Raw genomic sequence first — 27,624 nt, forward strand, 5'->3', positions numbered from 1 at the left:
CATTCATCCCTTGAATCCTATTTGAGCCAGTGCCAAACCAATAAATCCAAGTTCAGTGCATTTCTCCTTTTTCTGCCATCCGTTAGTGTCTGTGAAAGGCTTCCAGCAAAGTGATCTGAGGTTTAATCAGGTTTCAATGATAAGACGTGGGGACTGGCAGAAAAAAAGTGGCTGATTGCTCATGATCCCTCTGGCTGATTAGCAGTGCAAATATCTGGAAATGTACAAAAAGTTCTCCATGTACCACTAGCTGCCACTAGATGGCACCAGCCCACAACAAAAGGCGAAAATATTTCTCAATCGCCTTCTCCTTGAGCCAGTAAGAGCAGTTATTGTCCTTGTTTACTGAAAGGTGGCTCAGGTAGGACTACCTAATTAATGTGCTCATCAAGTCCATATCAATCATTTGGTTTCAAGCTAACCATGTGGACGCACACTTGGGTATAATATTTTTGGAGAGTAGGCTACAATCCCCAATCACCCACAAGTGCTTATTGACGTTTCTCTTCTCCACAGCAAGATAAACAAGGCTAAAAGCTTCAATTAGCCCTTAAAAATCCTATGAGCAAGCTAAAGTATCTAACGCACTGGAGATGATTCATAACGTCCTGCATTAACGTTGTCAGTTACAATCCATCACAAGGTAATAGCCTTAAATAAATCTCATAGTAATTGAGATGAATCCCTCATTTCAATGACAAGTCTGGTTTTTAAGACCCAATTACCACTATGAGTTCTCTGGCCCAGCTGATGTGCGGGGTTCCGGCGCCGACACGAGAGGAGAAGCTGGTCGTTTTAGCAGAGGAGAGAGGACGGAGAGATGGACTCGGTCCAAAGAGGGATGGATATCTTGCTGGGCTGCACTGCATCCGAGGGCAGGTGGATTTATGACGAACGCACACAATCTTAATTTGTGCTCAACCCGATAATGCATCTCAAGGCCAGAATAGTTCTGCTCAGTGTTTCTTAACTGGATGTTTCTTTAATTATATGTCAGAGGCCGTAAAACTTGAGAAGAGATTTCCCCACAAAGCACTGTTTTATGTCCTGGTCATTACTGTAAATTACTAGCAACAAGAAACTAAAAGACTAATGGAAGGAAAATGCAAAAAGAAACGTGGGTTTATTCATCTCCATACACTCTTTTCTCACCCTGTCTGTACACCGATCATCTGTAGGCCTTCTCGTTATGACACAAATTTTCATGTGCTGATCAGGTAAGAGATTGTTCACCTTAGAGGACACATGTGGAAACCTAAAGCCTCCATATGTTACACAAAGAAAAGAGAAACAAACCTGTACAAATACCAAATACATGACTCATAGAAGGGCAGTTGTAAACATGTACATATTCACAAAACCATCATCATATAATTCTTTCCTCCTGTCCGGAAAGATCAGTCTCGTCTACAACTTCAGATGCTATGTGCACACTTACGGTATGGTTATCAGACATGAGCGTGATTACTAGTAAAGATAATATTGGAGAAATCACAAAAACTGGCGTTTGAATGACTTCTACATGAAAATACACGATAGCAGTAGACAAAAGCTCCTTGGCACACCACAAGGTGGCTTTAGAGTCTGACAGTCCGCCCCCCCTTGGCTGCTATATCGTCTTTTTCAGAAGATGCCACCTGATCTTTGGTGAAAAACAACTGTCCATTTACGTTGGATTACATTGAGAGTAGCTGTGGCTCGTTTTCTTTTAGCGCCAAATGCTTCCTGCAAAACTCTGCCGCATCGCTGTTTTTCTGACAGGTTCCTCCAAGTGATTAAACATTTAAATTACTTAAAAGCAACAAGGTTAAAAAAGGCTTCTAGCACACTTCACCTTTGCAACCCTCTTCTCAGTCTGTGGGCGAGCATTTCTTCATCCTCAGCTTGACGCGCACACACACACACACACACACCCGCACACACAGAATCACGCAGGAAATCAGTGCATCGTTTGCTTTCCCTCATCTTTTTGAGTCTTTTACTCCAAAGCCACCTGGGTGGCGTCGAGTCTGTGGATGCAGAGACAGAGAGGCCTTCGCCCCGCTCAGCTCAGCTCAGCTCAAACCCAGCAGAGGACTCAATGGCGTACAGCAGCTTGTTCCTCATCAGGTGCTGGTCGCAGAACTCGGGGAGCTTGAGCAGGTTCATGCAGGTGCTGGCGGTGGGCAGGCGCTCCAGATCAGAGCCGCCGTTGTGAATGCAGAAGGCCGGGTAAAGCTCCTGTGGGGGAAATGGGAACGTCTTGAAGTGTTTGAAGCCAGACAAAGAATGAATCAACATGTGTCAGTAATGATCCCAATTTCCAAACCAATCCCGATTAAGCAATAAATGTCAAATTTCACAAGGGGATAAATGTTAAAAGAGAGACATTAAGAGCTAAGCTTATAAAATGGGAGTATAAATTTAGGAGATCGGCTCAATGCTTGAAAGGTACCGAAGGGTGAAACTGGCCCACAGTCTGACCCTTGGATGAGACGCTGGAGAGATGGTCATTTCATGTTGTCTATCTAGCATTTTTTAAATCAACCTTCGCAGTTGATGAGCCCACCTCATCTGCAGACTGTGACACTGAGCGTTTCCATCATGAACAAGCTACTCCGCCCTGATTTCATCCTGCTATTTAATGTTGGTGTATAAGGCTCAGTGGCTATACTTAGCCGATTAAATGGCTCTTCGGGGGCTTAGCCATAATGACCCCATTTTTCTAACAATTACCGTATTAAACTATCGTTGCTTATTGAGAAAGTGTCATTACCACGGCTATCATTTAGAGAGAAAAAAAAGACCGTTTCCATCATCTTTTTTAAATGGCTTCTCCTGACAGAACTATTTCTCCTCTAATGAATCCTGGGCCGTTTCACGACAGCTAATTATGGCTTAGCTGGCTCGAGCTGAGGGCCGGGTCAGGGGCCGCTTCCCTACGAATTACCACCCTTTCAGGCCCAGAGAAAAGGCACGACGGGAGGGGCGGCAAACCCACAGGCTGGCCAAAGTCACATTTATGAAAAGAGGAGGGAAGAGAACATTCAAACCCTGAGAGGAGGGAACGGCACTGTTCACTCAGTGCTGCAGAGCAGCAATAAAGTTTTCTTAACTAATGACAGCACCAAGGATACTTACACAATCGTATCATGATTACAGCTGCTGGTCAGACAAAGAATAGATTAAAAAAATTAAACTCTTTCATTGGCCTGAGCGACACTTTCAGCTCTTTCTTCCGTCACTAATTACTTATAAGCTCCACAAATCAAGTCAGTGAGAAAGTGAACCGGCTTCCAGCAGGGAAATCATTTTAGAAGTGATCTAGCTGTGATTCAGTACTGTTAAAGCAGTGCTCAGAAGTCTCCTTTCTCTGTAAGTTCCAGACATACTTATCTCATAAGAAACTGCTGCTGTCTGTCTGTCTGTGACACAACAGGAAACAGGTGAAAAGTTCAGCCTTCTATGAAGTTCTGAATGGCAATATTTGTCCAGTCAAGCTCTCCAACTAAGCCCACAGATACAGAGCTGCAGACAGACTTCTTTAACAGAGGAAGGTCATGAACTGCAAAACAACTGTGGGAGTGGAGATAAGATTTTACCGCAACGCTGAATACATCTAATTGGAAAATTATGTTTTTACGGGTTGCTATCAGTCTGGGTATTTTCATTACAAGCCCATTAGGATGGAACACTCCCCTCTGTTGAGACTGGAGAGCCAGCTGATAACGGCGCATACCGGCGGTGTGCAAAGTCGGCAAAGGTAATCGCAAGGAGAGGAGGAGGAAGAGATATGGAGCGAGGGGAACCTTTACGTCTGGCAAAGACTCACCTTGAAGCCCAGCAGTGGCGGTCGGGAGCAGCTGGTAACAAACTTCAAAAGCTTGCGCTTCTCTTCTTCTGTGAATCCTTCGACCACCTGCCAGAAGGTCTGGATGACGGGGTGATTGGCTGAGTACCCACCTAATGGAGACGGTTGTAAAGAAAGTGATATTACTCACCCTGCACTCATAGATAGTATACAAGATCCTCTCTACACGTTTATGAACTGACGAGACTTTAATCTCTCCCCAGCCATGCCAAAGTATATTTAACAGCATCTACCTGAATAATTTGTGAAGTTTTTCAAGTCGTCAAGACAAATTGGCACATGAGCCCCAGATATCAGCACCTGTTGGGATGTAGGAACCGTATTCTTAGTTTTTATGGGTAAAGACAATATTCAGTCTTAATTTAGCCTTTTCTGTAAATAATACCTGAATCTCCTGCTGGTCGAACATACGCAGCCACTCGAGGTTCACCACATTGGCCAGACCCTGCCTGAAGGCCAGGCAGTGGGACCTGATCTGCTTGTTCAATCTGTAGTCAGCCACCAAATGGATGTAAGCTATCCGGTTTGCTGTCGTCACAGACATATCTTTGCCTCCCAGCTTCAGCTCAACCACCTGGATTAGAAAAAAAAACAGAAGGACACGAGGTGTTTACCCAGATAAAGTTTTTATATTCAATTACTTAACTGTTTAAATTCAATGTGCTCTGTAGTTTGGTAATGCTACAGTCAGATAATCACATTGCGTAATTCATTATATATTCTGGTGCCAGATGAGCAACAAACAATGTTTAACTGTGCCAGATGCTTTTAATTCAATCACAGAACAGCAGTTAAAATGTTTTCCAACAGAAATGTGACTCAAGGTGAGAAACTCAGTGAGTTGGTGGTTAAGCACGTTTCACCATTTCTAAATATGGCATCGCTGCTGAACATCTGGTCCAATATCATTTGGCCCGAGGTCTTCTTTTCATTAGCTTTGGAGCAGTTACGACTTGATAAGATGTGCTCATCTCCGTTAATGAAGCCGAGTGTATGATGACATCATGGCATCAACGAGAGGACAGAATATCACGCTCAGCTTTGCCTGTTGCGGTTCTGCTGCATTTGGCACATATGAACCTGTTTTTTGTTGAAGTAACGATGAACTCAACACAACTATGATCTGGCTCTCTTTTCATTTCCTGTTCCTTTTATTCTAACAAACGATTACAGGTGTTAAAAAGGTGAAATAATCACCACTTTCTTCAAATAAGGTGAAAGAAACTGACCACCCCCAACCAGAAACAGAGCTCTAAAACTTCAGGCCATATTAACACAGCAGCAGTTTTGTGGGTTCCCGTTTTTCTTCATTTTTCCTCAATGGAAAAAAGTTATCCCAGAAATCTCCATCAACACATGCCAATCAGAAACACTGCGTTGATAATGTCTAACAGTGATCACTTGCATACAAAAACCGACTGATAAACACTTAAGAGAATATTTGTTTAACAACAATGCTTACTATCATTTAGGACTGCCGTAAGCATGAATCAGCACCTCTGTGACGCAGTCTGAACAAAAACTGATTGATAAGCTTCACAAAAGGTATTCAGCACAGCAGTATTGAATATAGATTACACTATAATGAAAAGTGTTCCTCTTATTCGGCCCGTACCCTGAGTGCTGTGTACTCTCTGTGGCCTCACTGGCAGGTAACCATTTTCTGCCTTTTTCTCCTTCACAGTGGATTCTGATTATGTGCTAATGTAAGAGAATTACTGCTGTTATCTTGCTTGCTTTGGCTATCTCACGGGGGCAAATGCAGGGCAGACTGCTCCCGGGGGTGTGCCTAATCTTTCACAAATTGTTTTCCCTATCGTGTTTGCGAAGCCCTATTTGCGACCAGGAGGCCCACATTGTAACTCAGCCGTTTCAGGTGTTGTTTGAGAAGAGCTAATAAGACGCGTTAAGGCCCCTTAGCAAACAGGCGCTCCGTGTAGAGTGCAGGTCTGGGCGCAGGTGACTCAGAGTGGCGGTGGTGGCTAGCCTTGAGCTTTAGAGGGAGGGGGTGTGCTTAAGAGCTGCTGGCTGCTTCTGTCAGGCGTGTTGGGAGATAATTTCTCGCAACACGGCGGGTGGAAAGGCAGGTGGAATGGTCAACAGAGCTGCTGTGTTCCCTGCACTGCAACGGGGTTTAGAGCGACAGCGCCGACGTGCTTTATCTCTGTCAGAGCTGAAAAGTGGTGCATCAGGAGGGAAATGAATTATTAACGCCACATAGAGAAACCAAACAAGAGGAAGGAAAGATGGCTGATTGTGAGGTACTGGCCAGGATGGAAACAGAGGCAGAAAATAAATACACAAGAATACTTTATTTGACTAAATCCCACCCAGTCCCCAACTCCAGTCACCTGAGCTTCTCCCAGGTCGTTGTTGACTACAGTGAAGTTGAGGCCCAGCTCTTCCACATCACCCTCGTAGCTCTTAAGGAAAAGAAGGTTGCGATACACCACTGGGTCCAAAGAGGCCAGATGGTGGATGTCCACATCTGCGCTGGTTCCCAGAAGTTTGGATAAGAAGAAACTGGCAAATGGCAACTCCACCAGCATGTTCTCATACAGCGCCTGTGGAAAAATGTGGATGTTCAGTCCCTCAGTGTCACCAGATAAACCATAATTAATTAATTAACAGCTCCATCAAACAGCAGGTGTGATTTTAATGAGTATATATCAAAAGGTCTGATTCGAACACACAATAAAAACATTAAATTTTGCCTTGTATCAAAGAACCAAGCAATAACATCAGGGTGAGTGAGATCAAAACACAGAACACAATCTATCTTAAAAACACAGGCTGCTTATTCACTTGACTCAAACTTTATAAATGCCGATTCTCACCTTGACCTTAAATGCCATTAAGAACCACAGCCAGGCAGGTGACTCATAAAACCCTAAGCTAATGTACTGGAATAGTCCGAAAAAGAGCCCATTGGAGACATTAAAATATACAGGTCTTTATAAATGATAGCGCTAAAAACCCCGACCGCATCAGCTAAATGGATTATAAATCTAAAGGATTTCCATAATGCATGCATCTTAAACACACACAGATGCATAAATCACAGCTATTTTCTAAACACAGGTTAATTGCACAACTTCAAACATTGTCTATTTTTTATGCAAAATAATCCACTTAGTATTACTCTTGTGGCCGGTGCTCGTTTCAGACCATATGCGCCGCATGGCCCCTTGAAACCTATCAATAACACTTGTGCCGGGAAGAGGCAGCAATAAGTATATGGAAAAAAACCTGTGGACTTATTTTTTCAAAGCCACTTACTTTATTTATGAGTGTTTATTGCCAGAAATTGTGCCAAAATGACTTGGGTTGGAAAGAATTAATTATTATGGCCCAGGCCTTTTAATATAAGTGAGTGCAGTGGCAACGCAATTAAAACAAATCGTGGCACCATCAGGTGGAATAAATGCCAGCAGCACTGCAGGTGCGTTCTGTTAGCTGCCAAATAAATTCCTTAATTTACAACATTAAGAATCAATAAAATTATAATGCCTTTCAAACGCATCTCTATCAATCAGAGGGGCAACCCTCACACAGCTCTAAAGGGGGATCAGTGAGAGGGGACAACGCAGAAGGCTGATGGTTTAGGCAGGAAGGAGGGTCGAAGCTTCATCACCTTCACAGTTTATGAAGTGAGAAGGCCACTGCTGATGAGGCTGGAGGTTTTGTGCTAATGAGACGAACGAGAATCGCTCACAGGTTGTACTAAATAATGAGAAAGAAGGAAAAATGCTGGCAGGCATCTTCGCATCTTGATTAAAACAACTTTATAATCTTTAGGCTGAGGCCACAAATGCAAAATAACCTCTTCTCATGTTTTCCCATTTGCAGCTTAAATCTTTCGGGTTGTCAGCAGGGTGGACAAGTGAGGAAGAAGGATGATGACCGGCCTCTATTCTGATGTTCAATCCCATTTCAGTGAGTACCCCAGACAAGCCACTCCTGCCTGTAATACATCACCTCCACAACAATGGCACGCCTCGGACATTAATTAACAATATTAATCTCCCGTGTCCTTTGAGCTGCAATGTGCACGGTGCACACTACAGCAGCGGTGATGCAATTGCAATCCATATAAACGGTTGCCTTTTATCCAGGCAATAATGGCACTAAACAAATATCAATACACCTCTCAAATGGACACTCAAACGTCCATTTTTATGGAGAAAGAGGAACTTAAGGTAGGGTTAATTGAAAGTCAAATTCAAATTAATTTCCCTCAGCCTAATTGCCTGAACCATTAGCTATGAAGAGCACAGTACTGTAAAAGCACGAATGGGGAGATTGTAGCTGCTGATTGATCATTTCTCACTTGCAAAGAATACTCAGGACAGGAGAAGAAGAAACTGGAGGAGGAGGAGGTGGAGTTGTGATGATTTGATAAGTGGACCAGACCATCTAGGGCTGAGTGAGAGAGAAGAGCCCTGGATGTTCCTGACTGTAAAACAGATCAAAATGCTATTACCACATGCTTTGAACGCTTATTTATGTCCTGTCTTTGTGGGCCCGCTGATTTAGTGCCGGCCAAATGCAATCGCTTCACAAACAAGAGGTAGGAATCATCGGCTAATGGAAGGCCTAATTGAGAGGCGACCGCTTGTCATGAGGTAATTCTTCTCCGGGTTGAGATGATACCCCCGCATGAGAAAGGCATCTTGATAAACAATCACCACCATATGCATTAAGGATGATTTAGAAACATTAGGCTCTAATAAATAGTGCCATCGGAGGAGGGACGGGGCAGACAAACAATGCTGTCAACAGATTAAGTACAGTGTTAATTAACAAAAGCCCACAAGAGTGCCAGATTCAAGCTGTAACCTCAACCCTGGAATCTGTTTTAACAAATGAAGCAGTTCCTTTGAACACTTTCAGCTCAAGAATGAATACCAAACATACATACATTGCATATAAAGAGAAGCAATATTTTTTATAGTCGGACGTTTGGCAGGGAGGGGGTGTCACTTTGGAGGCTCACCTTTCCGAGGATCCTGCCCAGGAAGTAGTAGTGTCTCGTGAAGGAGTCCCCGACCAGCATCTCTGCAGTGGGACTGGGATACAACAAGCCCTCGTTGGTGGTCTTGAAGAAGCCCTGGTTGGGGTTAAAACCCGACCTGAGGAGCTCGTTGAGGAACTCGCGAAAGATGCCACCACCGTCGATACCTGCCTCATCCAGACCATGAGCGTTGAGCAGATGGACTCGAATCCGTTTCTTTAGGTCCGGTTCTAATATAAGGACACAAGGAGGAATTCATGAGGGTACCAGGGGGGGGGGCACTTTGCCAATAATGTTCACGATCGCAATAAAACAAATTTATTTTCACTCCATAAATGCCATAAACAGCCTCTCCAAGATCTTAAGAGATTCCATCTCTGAACGTCAGATGTTTGAAAGTCATTTCCAGCACGGGAAATTAAAACCGGCAAACTGACAGGTTATGTCCCCCGTTTATGATGATTATGAACTCATTTTCTTCACCGAACTGGGTTGGAGCGCCTATAAACCGAGATTAATAAACACATTTCGACAGAAAAGCAGCTGCTTTTTACTCATTGAAGATCCTTTCTTTAATGTCAGAGCAACGGGTTAAAAAAAGGTTTGTTTTCCAAAGGCACAGATGTTAAAACATCAAACAACTTTCACACTGTGATAGAACGGCTAAAAGGTTAGCGAAAAACACACTCTGCAGCCCACTGTGCTTCCATTGTGAGATCCACTCCAATAATACATTTGGATGAGGTTCCCAACCCAACAATTCAATTAATAAAATATCATCAGAGAAAACAATGATTAAAGCATTATTATGATGTTTCCCTGATGGAGGAAATGACAGAGAAAAAAAACAAAATCTATAGATAAATCCAATTAGCTTTACTACCGAACCTTCCACAAATGTAAGTTTAGAGGTTGCAAACACTGCCACAATGTTGTCATGATGACGTGTCTAAAGTTAAAAACAACAACAAAGGTTTCGGTTTATCATTCGCATTGTATTAACTCAGTCCTGAAATGAAAAGAAAGACAACCACAAAGTGAGCGTTATTTCTGGGAACGCATGCGCTGCCTTAAAAGAAGGTTAAAAACAGAACTCCCACGCCACCTGAGAGGGGGGCAATGTTTATCCAACAAATAAAGCGCTTTCCTGACCTGCAGAATATTCCAATCAAATTCTATATAAGAGGTCATCTTTCACAATAAATAATGGGCCGTGATAAATCAAGGCAGCTATAACTTATAGACACATAAATGATATAGATCATGTCTTCGGCCCAGGTCTCCCGCTACTCTTTTTAATCAGATTGCCCCCACCGAAGTAACCTTTCAAATTCAAACACAAAAGAGGTGACTTAAAATAATTGATTCTATCTTTATGTGATCCATTAGAATAATCGGACCCACGATTATGCTTTTCTGAAATTCAATACTCTGCACAGGGAGAGTTAACCTTCATCTTTTGATGCAAACTGGAACCTTGATTCCCAATACTGCTGCTTTCACTAACAGTGTCAACATTTACAACGCCGTGCGGTTTTTTCCCCAGACAACATGATGTAATGTGTGCTGGCTTTGCAAGTTTAACACGACCGGTAAGACACACCGAACTGAGCTTTTATTGAAATTGCAGTGATGCGACTCGTACCGTTTTCTGGAGACAGTTTATCGTAGGCGTCTTCGTAGATGTAGTTGCGCCTGATGGTGACGTTGATGCCATCGGGGAACGGCCCGTCCCCCTGCACGTCTCGTTTGTCAGCATAGATTAACCTCTGGAAGATCTGGAGGGCACATGGAAACCCCATGACAGAGTCAGGAACAAATCCTTTCGGTTACAAAAACATTTAACTCTGACATTGTGTTTCTTCTGGACGATGGAAGCGGACATTGGATCATTTATAGTCGGATGAAATTCATTTGTACTTCCAAAAGTGAGGAATCGCAGAATTATTCGTTTTCCCAGCTGCCACCACAAATAACTACACCTACTTACTTACTACGATCTGCTTTTCCATTAATATTACAACACAATTGGTGGCAAATCTGATGTGGAATTAAATCTGTGCCAAATATCACATCATATCACGTGATTGGTCCTCATACTCGTGCGAGAATGAAAATTTAGCATGTCACAAACTTTCTGACCAACCTTGCGATGCATGATCGCGACATAAAGCATGAAACTTTCCGCTGCAGTCGTGCGTGGAACAGCTGGGGCCTTACCTTTACTCGCTCCTCAAAGGGAACGACAAACGGGAGCTCGGTGAGGATGGCCAGATGCCTTTCTTCAGACACGGAAAGCTGCGGAGGCTCTAAACCAACTGCAGAGAGACACACGGGGTGCGATATTCAAGCGTTTGCTTATTTAAGACAATAAGAGCATTTTCTGCACAGACATTCATTAAAATCATTTAGGAAATCCTCCATCCTAACTAGTTTGACTAGCTTTAACCATCTGACTATTTTCAGGGGGTTCTAATATCAGAAAGATTTCTCTCATACGGCACATTGCTGCAGAACCTCATCACACACACCCGTATTCACCTGTCGTCTCTTTAAAGACGCAGAAACTATAGAAAACATTTCCTTTAAAACAGCATATTGATTCATAACCAAAATAATCAATCTCAGCACTGTCTTATAGCTCATTAGAAGTGAGTTTATTTGGATTTCTCTGCAGAGATGCAGCCCTCTGCTGGTGATTCCCTCATTTGATCTAACATGGCTGCGTACGGGACATTTCTGGGCTGCAGCCTTTAGGCAGAGGATGTGTAAGCCAGCCAGTGACAACGAGCAGCTCCAACAAAAACACCATCAGTTCAAATTGTCGTCACATATGAAAGCCCAGTCAACAGAAAGTGGACGCATAAAATCTTCGGATGCAGAAGCTTCTTTAAAACATTACTCCTGTAAAACACTTAATCTAATTCTCAGGTCGAATGCTTTGATCTGTGATGGACTGCAGTCTACCTCGTTCTTTGGAAGACATTTGGCTGAGTAGAGAGTATTAAAGAGTTTTTCTTTAAATTTTTTCATCTCCAACTAAAAAAAAAATAAATCAAAAGAAGTTGGATTTCCGAGCAAGGAATCCCAAAAAGCAAAGACGCAATGAATTTCACAGGCTGTGTTTACTGTGTTAGGGACCTTTTCTGATAGGCTTGACATGCTCTGTTTGGTCAAAAACAGTGGCGTGCAAGACAGATGAATCATTCCTTGGGCTGTGTGATAAACTAGCCGCTAGTTAGGTATTATTTAAGTGCGTTTCATGGTGGTGTGGCAAAGTAAAGCCTGGACTGCTTTAACGACTAACTAACTCAAGTCCAACTCTGACTCGTGTTGCAATGCCCTCCTGTATAAGTGTGGTAATCATAGAGCCGGCAAGCCTAATTTATAGAAAGGAGTTTAACCTTCAAACATTAGCTTTCCTCTGTGTGTCACACATCTAGCATCATTCCTCACTGTTTAGTACTGTGATTAAGACTCGGTCCACTGTTTACACACTGACCATTAAAGACATATCCGTCCTACAGCCTTTTAATAACACCCTCTTAATTAACTCATCTGTGAGATGCCCATCCACTTGCTGGGACCTATCCATTAAGCTGATGTTTGTTTTGTATTAAACTCAGAGATCGCAGCATTTGGCTCACAAAGAAAATTGCCACAATCGCTAAACTGCTCTTCGCCCTCGTCCGTTCGACCGCAGCTCAATTATTCTGCTCAATTAGTCAACCTGATCTGCATTTTCCCATCAGGTTTCCATCTTTGAGGAGAAATATGGCCTCGGAGTGGTCAATACTTGCCTCATTCATCAGCCCTGGGCCTGTCCATTTAAGAAAATGAGAAAAGGCCAGACAAACACATGGAGCAGATGTGGCTGAGTTCATCAGGTACTTTCACACTAATTGAATTTATCCCATCCAGCCTCTGAGCGGCGTTAGGGAGATCATACGCACATTGTTATCAGCTTGTTTTCACACCATACCTCACAGAAATGTGGGATGGCACAAAGTGAGCCTGATGAAGACCGATATGCGTCGGTGTGTTTTTCTTCTGAGTGCCCGACTGAGCCGGTGAAGAGAAGATGTGGTTAATATATCTTGGTGGAAATGAGGAAGGTTAATGAGTATTCCCGTGAGTTTCCTGGATTCCCAGACATAAACAGAAATCAGGGATATGACGTGTAACTTATTTGTGGGATATAAATATCAACACAAAGCTACATAGGATATGAAAAGCAAACGCAGAGAAGGTGACTTTGGACAGCTATTACTGTGATTTCTTGGGCCATGTATCAAGCTGACATAGGCATTATCCGATTCTAAATTTTCATCCATTGCCAAATGCCAATGGAGCAGCTCTGAGCAGTACATGAAATACAGCACCACAGATAAGAGCCTTGGTGCCCAGCTGTTCCTGCTGATGATAAACACACAACACTCTAAATTACCAATATTCTTAAAAGGGCAGAACGAATATGACAATCAATTACTCTGAAGGACTCAACTATTTCGGATGCATATCAACGTCACATGAAAAGTACAAGTGCTGCATAAAGTCAGGCAGGTGTGCACAATGAACATTAGAAAACATGCCATTGTTTTAAAAAAAAAACAAATAACCCCATAAAACCAGATTACAATACCATCAAGTGTGGACTGAAGAGGCCCAATGCGTCCCATCCTTCGTGTTCTCCACACATGTCTCGCTGATGGGACGTACAGCTGGGTGACCTGAAGAGAAAAGAGGCAGACGATGAAAAATCAGGAGCTTTGATTCATCTTGATGTGGGATGACAGCGGCTTTAGGCTTCAAAAGCTCTAAACATCCCCCCAGAAAACTGAAAAAAGGCTTCTCTACAACAAGAGAGGTCAGTGAAACATTTCTACATAGCTCCATTTAGCTTTAGAAGCTGAATTTTACTTTACTGCTGCTGTCGGGACATGTTTTCCTTCCTCTTTTTTCTTAAACAGGAGGGCGACTAAAATTAGCTACACAGACTTAATTATCTTCAGACAGCTTTCTGAAAATAGTCCCAATCGCTCAAATCTGAAACAATATCACGGAAAAGTGAACGGTAAGGCTACAAACTTAAGATGACAGTTAAGCACCTTATCAGCTCGGATGTTGACCTCCTCAGAGAGCCAGTGTCCTGCCGGGCAGAAGGGTCGTCTGATGTCGCGAGCCTTCACCATCTTCACCAAGTTAGTGATGACCTGGGTTATGGATCAAAGACGCACAGACACACACATCACATGAGCATCTCTGACTCTGGCAGTCGAGACATCGCTTAATTCACAAAAACACATTTAGTAGCGAAGAACCAAAGACTGATGAAGATTTTAAAACTTTCTTTTTTCCCTGTTAACCAGGATGAGGTGCTTTTCCTTGAAGGAAAAAAAAAGCAATTTTAGAATTCAGCCATTAGTGCTCCGTTTATGGGGAGTATAAACGGAAAACGACCTGCGCCGTCCCGCAATGTCCAGCCCTGTTAATTACCAGCGAGGTCTGCTGACATCAGCCTTCGGACAAAGGATGCGAAAGCCTCGCAGATCGCAGTGCTGCGAGTACCAGAGTGACTTTCGTCTGTCTTGTGGCGTAAGGACAGTTTGTGACATGCAAGTATTTCAATTCAGGCGTTCCGTCTCTGACTCTTGATGCTGTAGAAGTGGAGAAAAGGCTTCTGTATTCATAAGCAGACCGTCTGACAATAACTATCCAGCTTCTCCGCCACAATGTCAGTGAAACATCCTGAAGTAACACGTTTCTATCGAACAAATATTCCAACAGGCCTCATCTAATCAGAATAGGCTCCCTTGTTGCTATGGTAAGTCACAGTCAGACATCTTTGAATAATCTCATGCATGTCATTGATGTCATACATCTGCCATAATAGTTACAGCCAGTCCATTTCCATATAATACCCCAGCTGGATTATTTCAATCGAAACGCTCTTCACTATAGCATGTCATTTTCATAGAGCGACAATAAATCCTGACCAATCACCAGCAGGCAACCAGACTCCGCAATAATGGCAAGTGCAAAATGCTGTAAAAGGTGCATGGAGATGGGTTTGGAGCAGACCTACCCCCTGACTCTGGGAATGAATAAGCATTCCTTAATTAGCCCATCGGGTTAAGTGCAAACCTTAATGGGCCTTTCCCAAACTCCGGCATGACATCGTTCTCCAAACATGGCCAAGAAGAAAGTTCCATTAGCAATATTAATACAAGCTTAGTTGATCATTTTCATTCAATTAACTTCTTTCAATTAAATAGATAGCCGGACAATGGAGGTGATAAAAGATGGGGAGGGACAGCTGATGACACGAAGCAAACATTAGCGTGTTAGGGGTCAGCAGCGTTAAACTGACTGTAAATCCCACCGTTCAATTTGGGAAATGCATTTCCTCTGCTCCCCACTTCTTTAATGGGTCGTTTTAGCTGACAAGAGGCCTTTGAGCAGATCTTTTATGAAAATTCCCGATGTGCTCGTCGTGTTTGCCACCTTTCACAGAACGGCGGTATTCACTTTAAAAATCCTTTTAACAGCCAAGAAAAAAAAGTCACTTAAATGCTGTTTCCTTGAGAGAGGAAAGAAGGGAAGGAGGAGAAATAAAAGGAACGAGAGGACAATTAAGTTAATGCTGTTTTCTGCCTCATTTCCTCTGGGTAAATAACCAATGGCCGACCTCAATGGCGCTCCATCTCGTCTTTGCCTGCTCATGCACATACAGTTGACTTCCACTAACACAGATAATCATTAGGCGACTCCGCCTCAACGCACAAAGAGACTGCACAACAATTAGGCTTAATGCTAATGTGAGACAGATAATGCTTTACACCTTTAGCTGTCTTTTAAAAAGAATAAAGCACATGAGGTATGACGCAGGACCTTCATGATGAACGTTTTAAGCCTGTTGTATTTTTTTCCCTCCAACAAACACGTGTATTAAGCTCATTTTCATATCAGAAGCTAAATAAAGGCCATGATCATGTATTCACATTCTCACTTTTGCAGCTTGTGTCTATGTAACTGACTTCCAAGAAATGCTCAATGTTTCTGTATCTTCAGCCATATAGTGGTGCTGGAGGAGGGCTGCCTCCTGATTCACTTGTAAACACATTTGTAAGCTGGGTTTTGGCAAAATGTTTCCATAAAGAGAGCTCTATAAACCAGAGGGATTCTCAGTGTCTGTTTCTTTCTTCCAACTATCTAAAACTTCGGTTTTCAAGTCATTTATGTCACAGATGTGTGTGTGTTTCAGTGTGCACATAAAAACACATCGACAACATATCCCACTCAGTGTTGAATGACATTTATGAGAGATTCCCCATACAAAAAAGGAGTAAGTTCAAAGGTCGGAAACTTTTGAGTGGGTAAAGGCTTCGTATTCAGTCAAAATTGTGTGACCTTGTCTGGTTAACACTGACAAACCTACCCAGGTACTAATGAACCAAGTTAAGTTATTGTACTGTGTTTAAAGTTGCACCTGCCGTACTTTCGACTGCAGAAGACAGAACAAAAATACCTTGAAGAGTTGCACCCAGCGCTTCTGCTCAGCCTGGATGCGCTGCTGGACTTCGGTGTTAGTCTTGACACCCACGCTGCGAAAGGCAGCCATGTACTCCTCTCTGTGCTCGGTTTTGGTCTCGGGGTAAGCCAGCTTGATGATTCCCAGACATGCGTCCCTCAAACAGCGAGACAATGTCACCAGCTCTGGCAGCGTGAAGGGCATCATAGAGGACTGTTTCTGACCTGTTGAGAGGGAGAATGTGTTCACAATCTTTCAACAGATGTCCATCTTCACATTCAAATGGTGGCAAGGCACTTTGTGACAGCTGAAAACAATAGACTAGTAGTACTGCTATGAGCTAACGGAGGATTTACATTTCAATCAGACCTAAACAATGTCCAGCAAGCTCTGTAAATACATTAGTCATATAAAGCGCTTAAAGAAGAGCTCAGGAGGATCATTAGGAACCCAAACCAATGACAGTAAAATGACATCTCCACAGGATTCACTTAATCAGGTGGATGAGTCAACTACCTTCAATTTCACTCCCAAAAAACTCGCTGTCGTGCACAGAGATGAGAGAGTGGCTGAAGAGAGAGCTGAAGAGATAGAAGAGGGGAATGATGCGATTGGAGTCCTCAAATGACAAAGGAGACCCTCGTGAGATCAGCTGCAGCAGAGGCACCATGGACCTAGGAGGCAAACACGGAAACCAAACATACAGCCTTCACACAAGCTGCTTGTGCGACAGATACAAGCAGAATATAACGGTGTGCCCAAAGATACAAACACAATCGATGTTTAAGCAGCTCACCCTGTGATCATTTTAGTTGTCATGGATGTTATCAGGTGCCACAGATGCCTCAGGAAGCGTGCATTGAAAGCTAAACTGTACAGAAGTCTGCAGACAACAAAGAAGCACAGATGTAAAACTCAAAGATTTGTTTGGATTGAGCGCACAGCTCTCATCAACAAGAATCAAGACGGCATGCACTAGAGCCATTTCAAATGACACAATCAGTGTGAGAAGCTATAAAACTACTCTCCGCCAAACTGTCTGCGATGTTGAAATTGTTAACTTCGCCCCGTGTACCAGATGACGCAGAAAAACGAAGGGAAAAAAAAGAAATGACACTGTTAACCAGCTTTTTATTCATGGATATTTCTTGGTCTTTCTCGATTTTTATACTTTGCGAAGGGCCAAAAGGAGATTAAATGAGCCATTAAGCTTTATTTAGGCGAGGCACCTTCCATTAGTAAACTAGTTGCTGGCGAGGGTGCCCAGCTCGGGTCATAAACAGCCCTTTGGCTTCCTGCTGGAGCCCCATTTAACTTAATGGCCAGGAGACCAAGACAATGGAGGCCAGAGGAGGAGGGGCAGCCTGGTCCTTGCTGTGACCCCTGAGCACTAACATGCTTCCACACTCACAGTGAATTACGTGATAACGCTGAGAAGGGCCCGCATACCTTCCTATAGTTGCTCTGCACTCTACGGGCTGTGGCACCAAGGTGTGAAGGTGTTCTTTGTTCAAGTGTGCGTGTTTGTGTATACTCTTAAATTGCACGGCTTTTCACACCGAGGCTAAGTACAGGTGACAATAATGTGGTAAGTAAGCTAAAAAGCTAAATAAAGTGCCCCTGCATATAATAGGCTCTTGTCCATGAGTGACAGTACTGACAGCTATAAGGATGCCTGCCTTTATTAGGGCAGCATCACGTTTTCACATTAGAATAGTAAAGTTCAACAGAGAAAAGGAGCTGAAGAGAAATAGAGGGATGGAGGCATAGTGAGAAAAGATAAATCTTATACTTGCTTAATATTCTCATCTCATTGTCAACATTCAAATTCCCCTTCCCACCATCCAATATACCAGAAGCCATTCAAAAATCCCAAAATGGAAATGAGTATTAGGAACAGACTGTCAGACAGGCCTCAATAAGGCTTGAAAAATGGTTTGAGCCGAGCACAGACCATCTGTCAGGGCAACAAGGCTCAGGAGAGAAGCACAGAGGAGTGCTGTGGGCTCATAACAAGTCATGCGGGTGTTTGATTGAAATGAGAAACAAAGCACTAAATGCCAGCTGACATGCTGATTTACAGCCCGAGAGAACCCAAACCCCCATTTCAATCATGGAATGAACCGCTAATAAACAAAGTCAAGACATCAAAAGGAGTACGTGTGTGTGTGTGAAAAGTGGTTTGATGAATAATGTCCGGATCATTTCATTTTGCTGTGATGAAAGAATCTTTGTTCAGCAGAAAAAAAACAAACAAGCAGCTGTGCTCGGGTCAGACTCGAAACCACGGAGCCCGACCGAGTTTCCGCCTTGGTGCAAATTAGTTTTGCAGACTTTGATTTCACACGACAAACATTCTAATTTCATGGCAACGCAAGAATCGCAGTGACCACTCAAAAGCAAATGAAGATCACTTTCATCAGAGCGGCCCCTGTTAGCTGCAGAGTGTTACGTTGGGTGAAACCAAACCATCGAAGTCAAACGACACCAAATATCTAACCTCAAACAATTAAAGTGGGAATAACGGCATACGCTCGAAAACAAACCAGGGCCTAGTGCAATTAGCAGATCAATTAAGAGTCACTGCTGCTCTCTGCTGATTGGACTTTTGAGTTAGCCTTTTACAAAGGAGCAGGCAGAGTGCACTTTCATGAGATATTTTACATTTTTAATAAAAAAAGCCTGTGTGCTGTGCTGGCTGCACGGCCGGCCGGCCGGCCGCTCCTCTTTTTTTGCTCTAAGAGCAGTAAATCAGGACTGGGATGCAATTTGCTCCCCTTAGCCTCTTGTAAAGCTATCCCGTCCACTCCTGCAGTGATTAATCTTTCTCAGTGAGCTAATTATTTTGTACAGATATCCAATAATGATGGAAGACGAGGGACAGGATTTATGGTAAAAGTGGAGAAGAGGAGGAAGCTGTAAAAGAGGCAGGGAATGATGGGATGTAGGCTGAAGTTCTTAGAAATTTTGCTCAACTACCTCTATGCAACAGTGTAAAATTACGAGCCGACAACTGGACTGCAGTTGCACACGCTCCCTTACTCCTTTAGACACAGCTTTTAGCATGCTTGGGCTTGAAAGGACACCAAATAAAACATAGCTTCCAACCTGATATGCATTTTCATACAGCCCAAACTCCTCCCTCACATACATTTCAACTGACAGCTACCGGCTCCTCTAATAATTAACTCGAGCAGGTTGACCATCCATGAAGCTCAGTCTGGATCACCTCCTGTCAGTCGATGCACCGTCCACCTCCACCCCCCCGCACCAGCTCTGGCATCCTAGCCCTAATGTAATCAACCTGAGAAGGGGTAATTGCCCTCATCCAGAACTGACAGCTTCCCTGACATCCCTGCTTCCTCTGCCGGTTGTAAATGCCAGTGGGTGTGGACAACTGATAACTGGCCTGCCTCAGTTCACTGTTATTTACATTACTGCTTAGACCGCGGAAACACATAAAGACACAGTTTTCCTCTCAATCAGGTAGATGTGTAAACAAGCTCTTGAGACACAAGGCTGATTTTGACAAGATGTGTAAAAACGCATGATCTAAAACATAAAGAAAACTAAATTAAACTTCAACCTTCAATTTGTTTTCATTCTGTGACACATGCGTGAAAACATCTGCTTCATGATAAGAAATCCCCGTCTCAGCAGTGTTCAGCATCTATAAACCATGTTGTGCGCACAGTACGGTCAGAAAAGGAGTAAAACTTTTCTCGCTTCACTGGATGTTCTTTGGTTTCTCCTGAGGAGCTGCCCTCATCTCGTTTGCGTCTCCCTACCTGACTTTTGGCACCATGAGACGATGCTGCACCATGAGTGTGTGACAGATGGATGCCATCATGGTGAAAACTTCCTCACTGGCTGAATCCCTCCAGACCAGGTTCAGCAGGGTGTTGGTCTGCTGTTTGGTGTCCAGCTTGCGGACGCACTCCTCCGTTATCAGCTGCACAGAAATGCGGCTGTCATCCTGTCAGAGATGCAAGCAGACACCGTTTTAAGATGTGGAAATGAGAAAAGAAACAAGAGAGATCATAATAGTTTATCACTGAAATGTGGCTATTATTTCTCACTCTTAAACTTCAACTCAAAAAGATGGAAAAGCTTCTCTCAAAGCACTTATTTACCCCCACTACAAACCTCTTCTTTTTCTTTTAAAGACAAAAACAACATTAGATTTCCAATAAAAGTGGAAATCAGTCTGCATTTAGTAGTTTGTAGCAGGGTCAAAGCAAATCTGAAGCCAAGTTTGAAAAAGCCGAACAAAAGAAATGTGAATCACAGGTACAGCATTCAGCAGCCGTTTCTCTAACTGGAAACAAACCCTCGTCGGCTCAGACCAGGAACAGCTGGCAGGTCGTGTCGTTCTAATCTTTGTCAGGTCACACTGTTCGTAAAGTTGTTTTCATCCCTTATAATGTGAATCGAGTCTCAATCTCAAATCTCAATAATAAATGTGAAGGTTTTTCCTTATTAGTGGAAGTTCTTTTTCCCTATTTTTTTTTTTTTTTACCATTTCCAAATAACTTTATTCAGATCAAAATTGGCAACAAAAACCCAATTTCTACACAGCTCTGCTCCAAATCGTGACCTCTGGGTGACCACAGAGGAACTCCTGACACGATGTGAGGCCCACTTCTATCTAGCACAGATATAAATTACAGCCGCATCATGTGACTGAAGCTTACTGCATCAGTATGCCATTCTGAGTATCCAACATGTCTGTTCCTTTGAATTCATTCTTGGGAACATGATGGGCATCAGTGATAAAGGCTGGTGTTGGGGTGGAAAACAAGAGAAAACTGAACTGGTTGCTTTCATGTCATTTTAAGGCTGATACAAAATTAAAGAGATGCCCAAAATAGTCAGTGATGGTGGGAATGTGTTCATATGAAAGTTAACAGACAGATAATAATATACTTCTTGCCAACTTGCAGACACGCCAAGCTTGCACTCTAATTTAAGGCTTCATTATGCCGGGACATTTCTTACAAGGTGGCAGACCGAACTGCAAAGTAAAAGCAACGCTTTTAGGAACCAAAATAAACAGAAGTGTCTCTATTGCACCACTTGTACAATAAAATAATTTACTATAAGATGAAAAATAAAGCAAAAAAACTTAAGCCGTCCTGTTATCGCCATTCTACTATTGCAGCAAGCTCATTTTGCAGCAGTTCTACGTAGAAAAATACAATTAAATGTAATTCGTGAGCACAGTAGCTTTTTGGGGGTTTTTGACTGCGCTTTCACTGAATTTGCCTGTAAGTATGAGAGTGAACTTTCATTTCCTTAAGTCTTCTATATTAGTAACACTGAAGGAGAACAGAACAACTGTTTATAATGTCATAGATCACATACAGCTGGCTAATCTGATGCTTTGAATAAAAGAAATTGCTTGGATATAGATGTGGAAGACAATCCGTAACATAAGACGTTGTTCTTGAGTCTGATGAACTAAAGAAGAAAATTCCTACTACAGCTCGACTGAAGAGGGATCGTCAGAGACAAAGTAGATCACTGGTGTTTTATTCCAGGTAAATCCCAGGAGAATTTCACTTATTTACTTTATGCGTCAGTGTCTTTGCTGAATGTACCTGCATGGGTAGAGTGCGGATGCCAGCGTCATCGTCATCCTCTGAGTCGCTGCTCACTTCCGGCCTGCTGCTGCTTTCCGACACCGGCAGCAGTGGCAGCAGCGTCCGAAGAGCCCGGAGGTACAGCAGGAGACCCGCCTCTGAGAGGGCGCCTGCCAACCCACACACCCATCATTACGGAACACTTTCCCCAAATACAGCAGAAACAAAAGATGCCGGACCGTTGGACCCAACTCGTAAACGCATCACTTACTGAGGCAGTTCTCCCCCGCAGAGAGGACAAAGTACAGCAGCCATGGTGCCTGGCTCTGTGCCGCTGAGGAAGAGTCGATGGTGGCCTGGAGGGAGCTCAGGAAGGCCTCAAACGGGAATGAGAGACGGCAGTCGGAAAGTGCCGGGATAAAGAAGTGATAGATCTGCTCGGTAAACGGCGCCGAGATGAACTCCTCAGTAAAAGCCGAAAATACAAACTGCCTGCAAGACAACACGCGCAATTATTGTCAATCACATGTACGAAAAGGTTAACATGTCTGGGGGAAAAAAGATCAATATGCTGTTGGTTCATACAGAAACAAGCTAAGAGGCTGGTTTGTTTTCACATCATTCTGCTTTTTCTGGTGCATGAGTTCTCCAATATTGTCTCTCCAAACAGAGCTGCTTTGTGTTGCCCAGTCACACACATCTGGTGGCCCAGGCCAGATAATTAGCAGTTAGAGTCTGTGTGTGCACAAGTTTCTCTCACTCCCGCCTTGCTTTTCTTCAAGGAAGAATAGAAGTCCTCCTGTCGTTTGACATTAAGAATGTCTCAAACTGAGGGCAAACAGGCTGATATTCTGTACCGCAGCCAGTCAGAGGGACTTTTATGGCTTGTTGTAAATTGGTCTCTGAAGCAATTACTCCTTCACCACTGAGCAGAGGAGACAAAAAACTGCTGCTGTTTGTCTGATCTGTTTAATAGATGATTTTAAAAGAATTCCCTGGACACAAAGACATTTGGTTCCTGCAATTATGCACTTATCTGTTTGTACTGTTTACTGTAGATACTGGGAGGTCTACAGACAGGTGTAGCTCCTAAAAAATATTCTTCCATGAATCATGCAAGTCAGACTATTCCAGGAAAATATCAGTGTTTCTGCAGTTCACAAAAGCTGTGATTCAATTTCAACACCTGCACCGGGAACGTTTTTCCACTCGAATCAACAGAAAAGTCCTAAACAAAGGATAAAACCAGCTAGTGTTAAGCAGTGTGTTTAACCATTTGGTTCTTACACCCACCCCTTTATATTTATTCATATTCAAAGCGAACATCTTCGAATAGCATGTGTCCCTTGTGCTGTACCTTGCGCCTGTTGTGCAGGAGGAGTAGGTAAAGTGCAGAGGTTTGAGGATGTGCTCCAACAGTGTGCTTGCCATTGGGATAGAGGGAGCGTCGCAGTACTCCAGACTGGAGGGGAGCCTGTGATTTACAAGAATATACAGCGACCTGTAGTATCCTGACGGGAAGACACAGACAAAAGGACAATTTTAAATTTAATGGAAGCTGTATAAAACAAATCCATCTAATGTTTGACCCAAGAGAAACAGCAGTCTGTGTTCATTGGCAAGGACTAAATGACTCTTTATTATGATACCTAAAACCTTCAAGGAGGGGCCCTTTTTGTGGATAAAAGTACTTGAACACTTCAGTTTATATCGACACACCATCATTATCTGTGTACTCCTCTTATAGTTTGACAATTAGCCCCCAAATGTTTGATTTGCTTCTGCGCTGCTGTAAATTACGAATGATGGTGAATATTTGCAATGTGAAAACTTTGCTTCTTCTAAAAACATTGACATCAGACTTGATATTGATTAAATGTGCACTGCCTAATAAGTTCATTCAAAAACGATTCATTCCAAACATAAATAAATCCAGAATGAGCAGGTGACTTACCTTTTTGTACCATATAGTGCAAAATCTGCTCGAGTAAAGAAGCTACATAGTTAGCATCTGGAATAACGGGAAGAAAGGTTTTCTCTGAAGAAAAGACTTCTAGCATACGCATGGGAACTGCAACGTTTAAACTGTCTGTGCAATTTTGAAGAAGTCTGGAGGAGAAAGAGACAATAACAAGTGAGCAAATGACAGCTTCAGTTTCTTTAAATATCCAATGAGCTTCATGTGTTTGCAGTTAATTATCCATTTCCTCAAGTACTGTACCTGCAGCAGAAGCCCAAAATCCTTTTGATCTGAAACATACAAGTTTGCTTCTGGGGGCCCACCAATAGCTTCACAAACTGACTGTTGTGTTTCACCAAGTTCTGGCATAACCATATCTGTGTAAAATCACAGTCACATACAGTTTACTGACATAGTCTAGGCTTTGGCACGTAAGGCTGTGGACTGAAATGTCATCTGTACAAACATCAGTGCACTAACTGAAAAGCATCAAAGCCACTTTGCGCTCTCACCAATCGATGTGCATCTACACTCTGTCTGTAGAAAAATATAAGTCGTCTCGATAAAAGACAGAGACCGGCACCATCCAGGACATGTTGAGCTCCCCCTGCCTGTGTCTGGCCGACACACTCGTCAAACTTAGCCCTCTGAAAGGCATACTGCAAGAAAAAGAAGACAAAAAACAATCATACTTGGTTGTTGGAGCACAAAACAGCAGGAACCACCAACACGTGCATGTTATGACACAACAAGTTTCAAATATTGCTGCACCCAGACCGTAAAACGGCTTCTGCGGACAGTTTTGTGTGTGTGTGCACTCGTGTGCGCCCTCTGATGATGACGCAAGTCATGTGGTCCCTTCAGGAGGCTCATGTCTAGTAATAATTATTAAACTTGAAAATAAAAGCAAAACTCAGAAGTTCAAGTCACAGGAAAAAAGACACACACACACAATAAAAAAATAGAAACATTTCTGAAACAAATGTCAACATTTTCAGAAGACAAAGCACTCTGCACACGCTGCTGAGTTTCTGTCCAGAACACAAGAAGAAGGAGAAAAGGAAGCTGGTAACAACTTCGAATAACCACAAGAGAAACAGTGGAGCATCAGTGAAAATGAATACAACCAAATTCCACTTAAAACTGCTCTCATTCAATCTCAATCTTTTTCTATTTCCTTTGTCAGTAGGTTACACACATCAGAAACCGTGACAGAACATGAGCCCATTTAAACTAAATGTCAACCCGTGGTCGCTTAAAACATTCCCAGACTGTTGCTCTGCTCTAATAAAATCCTCATTTATAACCAAATTACTATTCACCCAACTTAAAGACAACATCTTTGCAGCGATTTCCCCAGATGTGCACTGTATGATCATCTCCTACAGAGAAAGTCAGAAGCAGCAGAATATCTTGAATGTTTTCTCACACCGTTGGGACATATTTCAGTTAATGACTCAATTTCACTCCTTTGCATGAATACCAGGATAAGGACAGTGGTCCAACTAAATGGCCAGACTGAGCTCTACCTGAAGCTTGACTCAACTGTGCATGTAAATACATCAAGAGTTACAAATAACAACATTAAACGAGCAGTATTATCCACGGGTGACCTGTGAGTTACAAGGTTTCATCTGTACTGACACACGATGCCACTCCAGTTATATAAGAGCAAACACTTCACACTTCTGGTTAAATTAGTGTGCTTAGTTCTGACTACAATTCTCTTTAGCTTTATTAGTCCTACATTAATCTTTACCTACAAAGTTCACCGTTTGTTCTCAATGTAACGTTCATGTTTGACTGTAAGTTTGAAGATACACACGATGCCAAGCTTTCTTAGTAATTTTAAAGGTAATTCATACAGAATGGAAAGAGGAAACCATTTCTTAAATAGTGCTGGCACACGTACCTGTTGCTTTAAATCCTGATAGCCACGTATGTAGGACTGAATGATGATGGCGTTCTTCAGTCGTTTTCTTTCATCCTGAGCGACAAAACAGAAAATCTTACAAACTGATTTAATGGTGACTTCAGAGTTTAGAGGACTAAAGTAAACTAATATCTTTTATTATTTTGGAAATCAAAAGTGGGACTGTCATGATCTATAACTTTTATTACACAATTTAGGTGGCCAAAATCATTCACAGTAGCACTAAAAAGTCTACATAGCCCAACATCCCTCAAAATCATAAACGGAAACACAATCACCAGTTATCATATTAATAATATCAATATTTGACTCTTTTGGTTGCATTGTATTACTTTAAGTGCCATTTCTAATTGACTCTCAGTACCACAATGCAAGTTTACTCGAGAAAGCATTGTTTGTCTGTTTTTAGAGGAGTTCTTTCATATCAACATACACAAAGACACATGCAGTGACATTACCTCTCTTTTTCGTCTTTCTTCTTGAGTGCGGTGCAACAGGGATGCTTTTTCCTCCTAAAGCAACACAGAAAACCTGAATAAACTCTGCACAATGATACACATTATGATTTCTGCAAGCATCCGTGAGGAGTCTGATTGATTTTGTTTTCAGGAGTAAACATGTTGGCATCGTTTTCATACCGATTAATTTCCCTCTATGATCACAAGACACATACCTTTTTACTTGCTCCTCCCAGTGACACCTTGGGTCTTGTTTTGAAATCTCCTTCAAAGCTGAACATTGTTAGATTTTTCCCATTGACTGTTTAAGACGTTTTCTCCGATTTCTGGGAGAGAAAATGAAACCAGATTAGAGAGAACAAGTCTGGTGTACCAGTTCCAATCAATGACGAAATGAAACCAAAATAACCTAACGGCTCGTGACTTTGCTCTAACTTATGAACAGCATCAGCAAATTGAATATGCTACAGTTTCATGTCATGTGGTCAGTTGTGAACGTCAACATACACAACTGTTGAACAGTTAGACAGAAGGTTAACTTCAGCTAGTTACCCGGCTGACAGCCTCAGCTTGGCTGCAACAATAGTTAGCTAGCCGGTTAACAGCTAGCTCATGACTCAGCAGCTGTCAAGGACCTATCAGGGCCATTTATACTTTTCGACGCCAAGCAGTAACGGAGACACTAATACACAAAACATTTATTAATGACAATTCGTAGCAGGGATTCAAATATGTGTATGAAGCGTGATTTTGTTGACGTTAGCACAGCAGCTAACTAGCCACCAGCTAAGCAATCAGGCAGGCTAACTTTACGGGGGAGTCTTCCTATCCGTGTCTCTTATGTGACATCGTTGAATTTATAGGATGCACATCTGAGAATCATTGAACGAAAACGTATGAATTGTTTACCTTCGACTTTTCAGTTAAGGGGTGAAACAGAAACAGTGACAGAGAGAAGGCTGTTAAGGTAAATCCAAACGTCAAGTCTTCTTTTCCTCCTCTTTCTAGAAATCAACACAGGGAACAGTTAACTTAACTGCATCCGGTTCCTGTACGTTCCAGGCAGATGATTGGTCCAAATCCACGTCAATACCAGCTTTGTCCCGCCCACCAACCAGAACCATTGAGAGGGTTCTGTGACCAACGTGTGTGTGTGTGCGGCATGGAATTACGGGTGTTGTGGGGACATATCCTGTTTAAACGGTCTTGTTGCGAGGACGGGACGCCTCACTGGGAACAAACCATTCCTTTTTTTAAGATGAAGACCTAGTTTTAGGTTGGGTATAGGTTAAGATA

General features: G+C 42.6%; 1 protein-coding gene across 1 annotated transcript; it reads right to left on the bottom strand.

Moving 5' to 3' along the window:
- Positions 1-1,104: 1,104 nt before the first annotated feature.
- Positions 1,105-27,359, bottom strand: ube3c (ubiquitin protein ligase E3C). Its single transcript, XM_072378107.1, has 24 exons — positions 27,238-27,359; positions 26,544-26,654; positions 26,329-26,382; positions 25,850-25,924; positions 24,450-24,596; positions 24,199-24,314; positions 23,932-24,086; positions 23,335-23,488; positions 22,249-22,469; positions 21,996-22,147; positions 20,184-20,371; positions 17,192-17,278; positions 16,912-17,069; positions 16,393-16,619; positions 13,973-14,077; positions 13,507-13,594; positions 11,085-11,182; positions 10,510-10,642; positions 8,847-9,094; positions 6,202-6,414; positions 4,236-4,424; positions 4,084-4,150; positions 3,812-3,942; positions 1,105-2,220 (listed from the first exon to the last, which is right to left on the bottom strand). The coding sequence occupies exons 2-24, from the start codon at positions 26,607-26,609 to the stop codon at positions 2,050-2,052; spliced, it is 3,243 nt and encodes a 1,080-aa protein (XP_072234208.1). The 5' UTR covers positions 26,610-26,654; positions 27,238-27,359; the 3' UTR covers positions 1,105-2,049.
- Between the last annotated feature and the right edge of the window lie 265 nt (positions 27,360-27,624).

Source organism: Leuresthes tenuis, unplaced genomic scaffold (assembly GCF_036924035.1).
Source record: "Leuresthes tenuis unplaced genomic scaffold, fLeuTen1.0.hap1 SCAF_24, whole genome shotgun sequence".
NCBI classification, from domain to species: Eukaryota; Metazoa; Chordata; class Actinopteri; order Atheriniformes; family Atherinopsidae; genus Leuresthes; species Leuresthes tenuis.

What these genes read in the sequence shown, in the direction of transcription:
- ube3c (XM_072378107.1), bottom strand. Translation starts at nt 26,609, where the DNA reads ATGTTCAGCTTTGAAGGAGATTTCAAAACAAGACCCAAGGTGTCACTG. An exon ending in TGCGGGGGAGAACTGCCTCA is followed by an intron (nt 22,148 to 22,248) that starts GTAAGTGATGCG and finishes GTGGGTTGGCAG; the next exon opens with GCGCCCTCTCAGAGGCGGGT. An exon ending in ACGACCTGGGAGAAGCTCAG is followed by an intron (nt 4,425 to 6,201) that starts GTGACTGGAGTT and finishes TTTCTAATCCAG; the next exon opens with GTGGTTGAGCTGAAGCTGGG.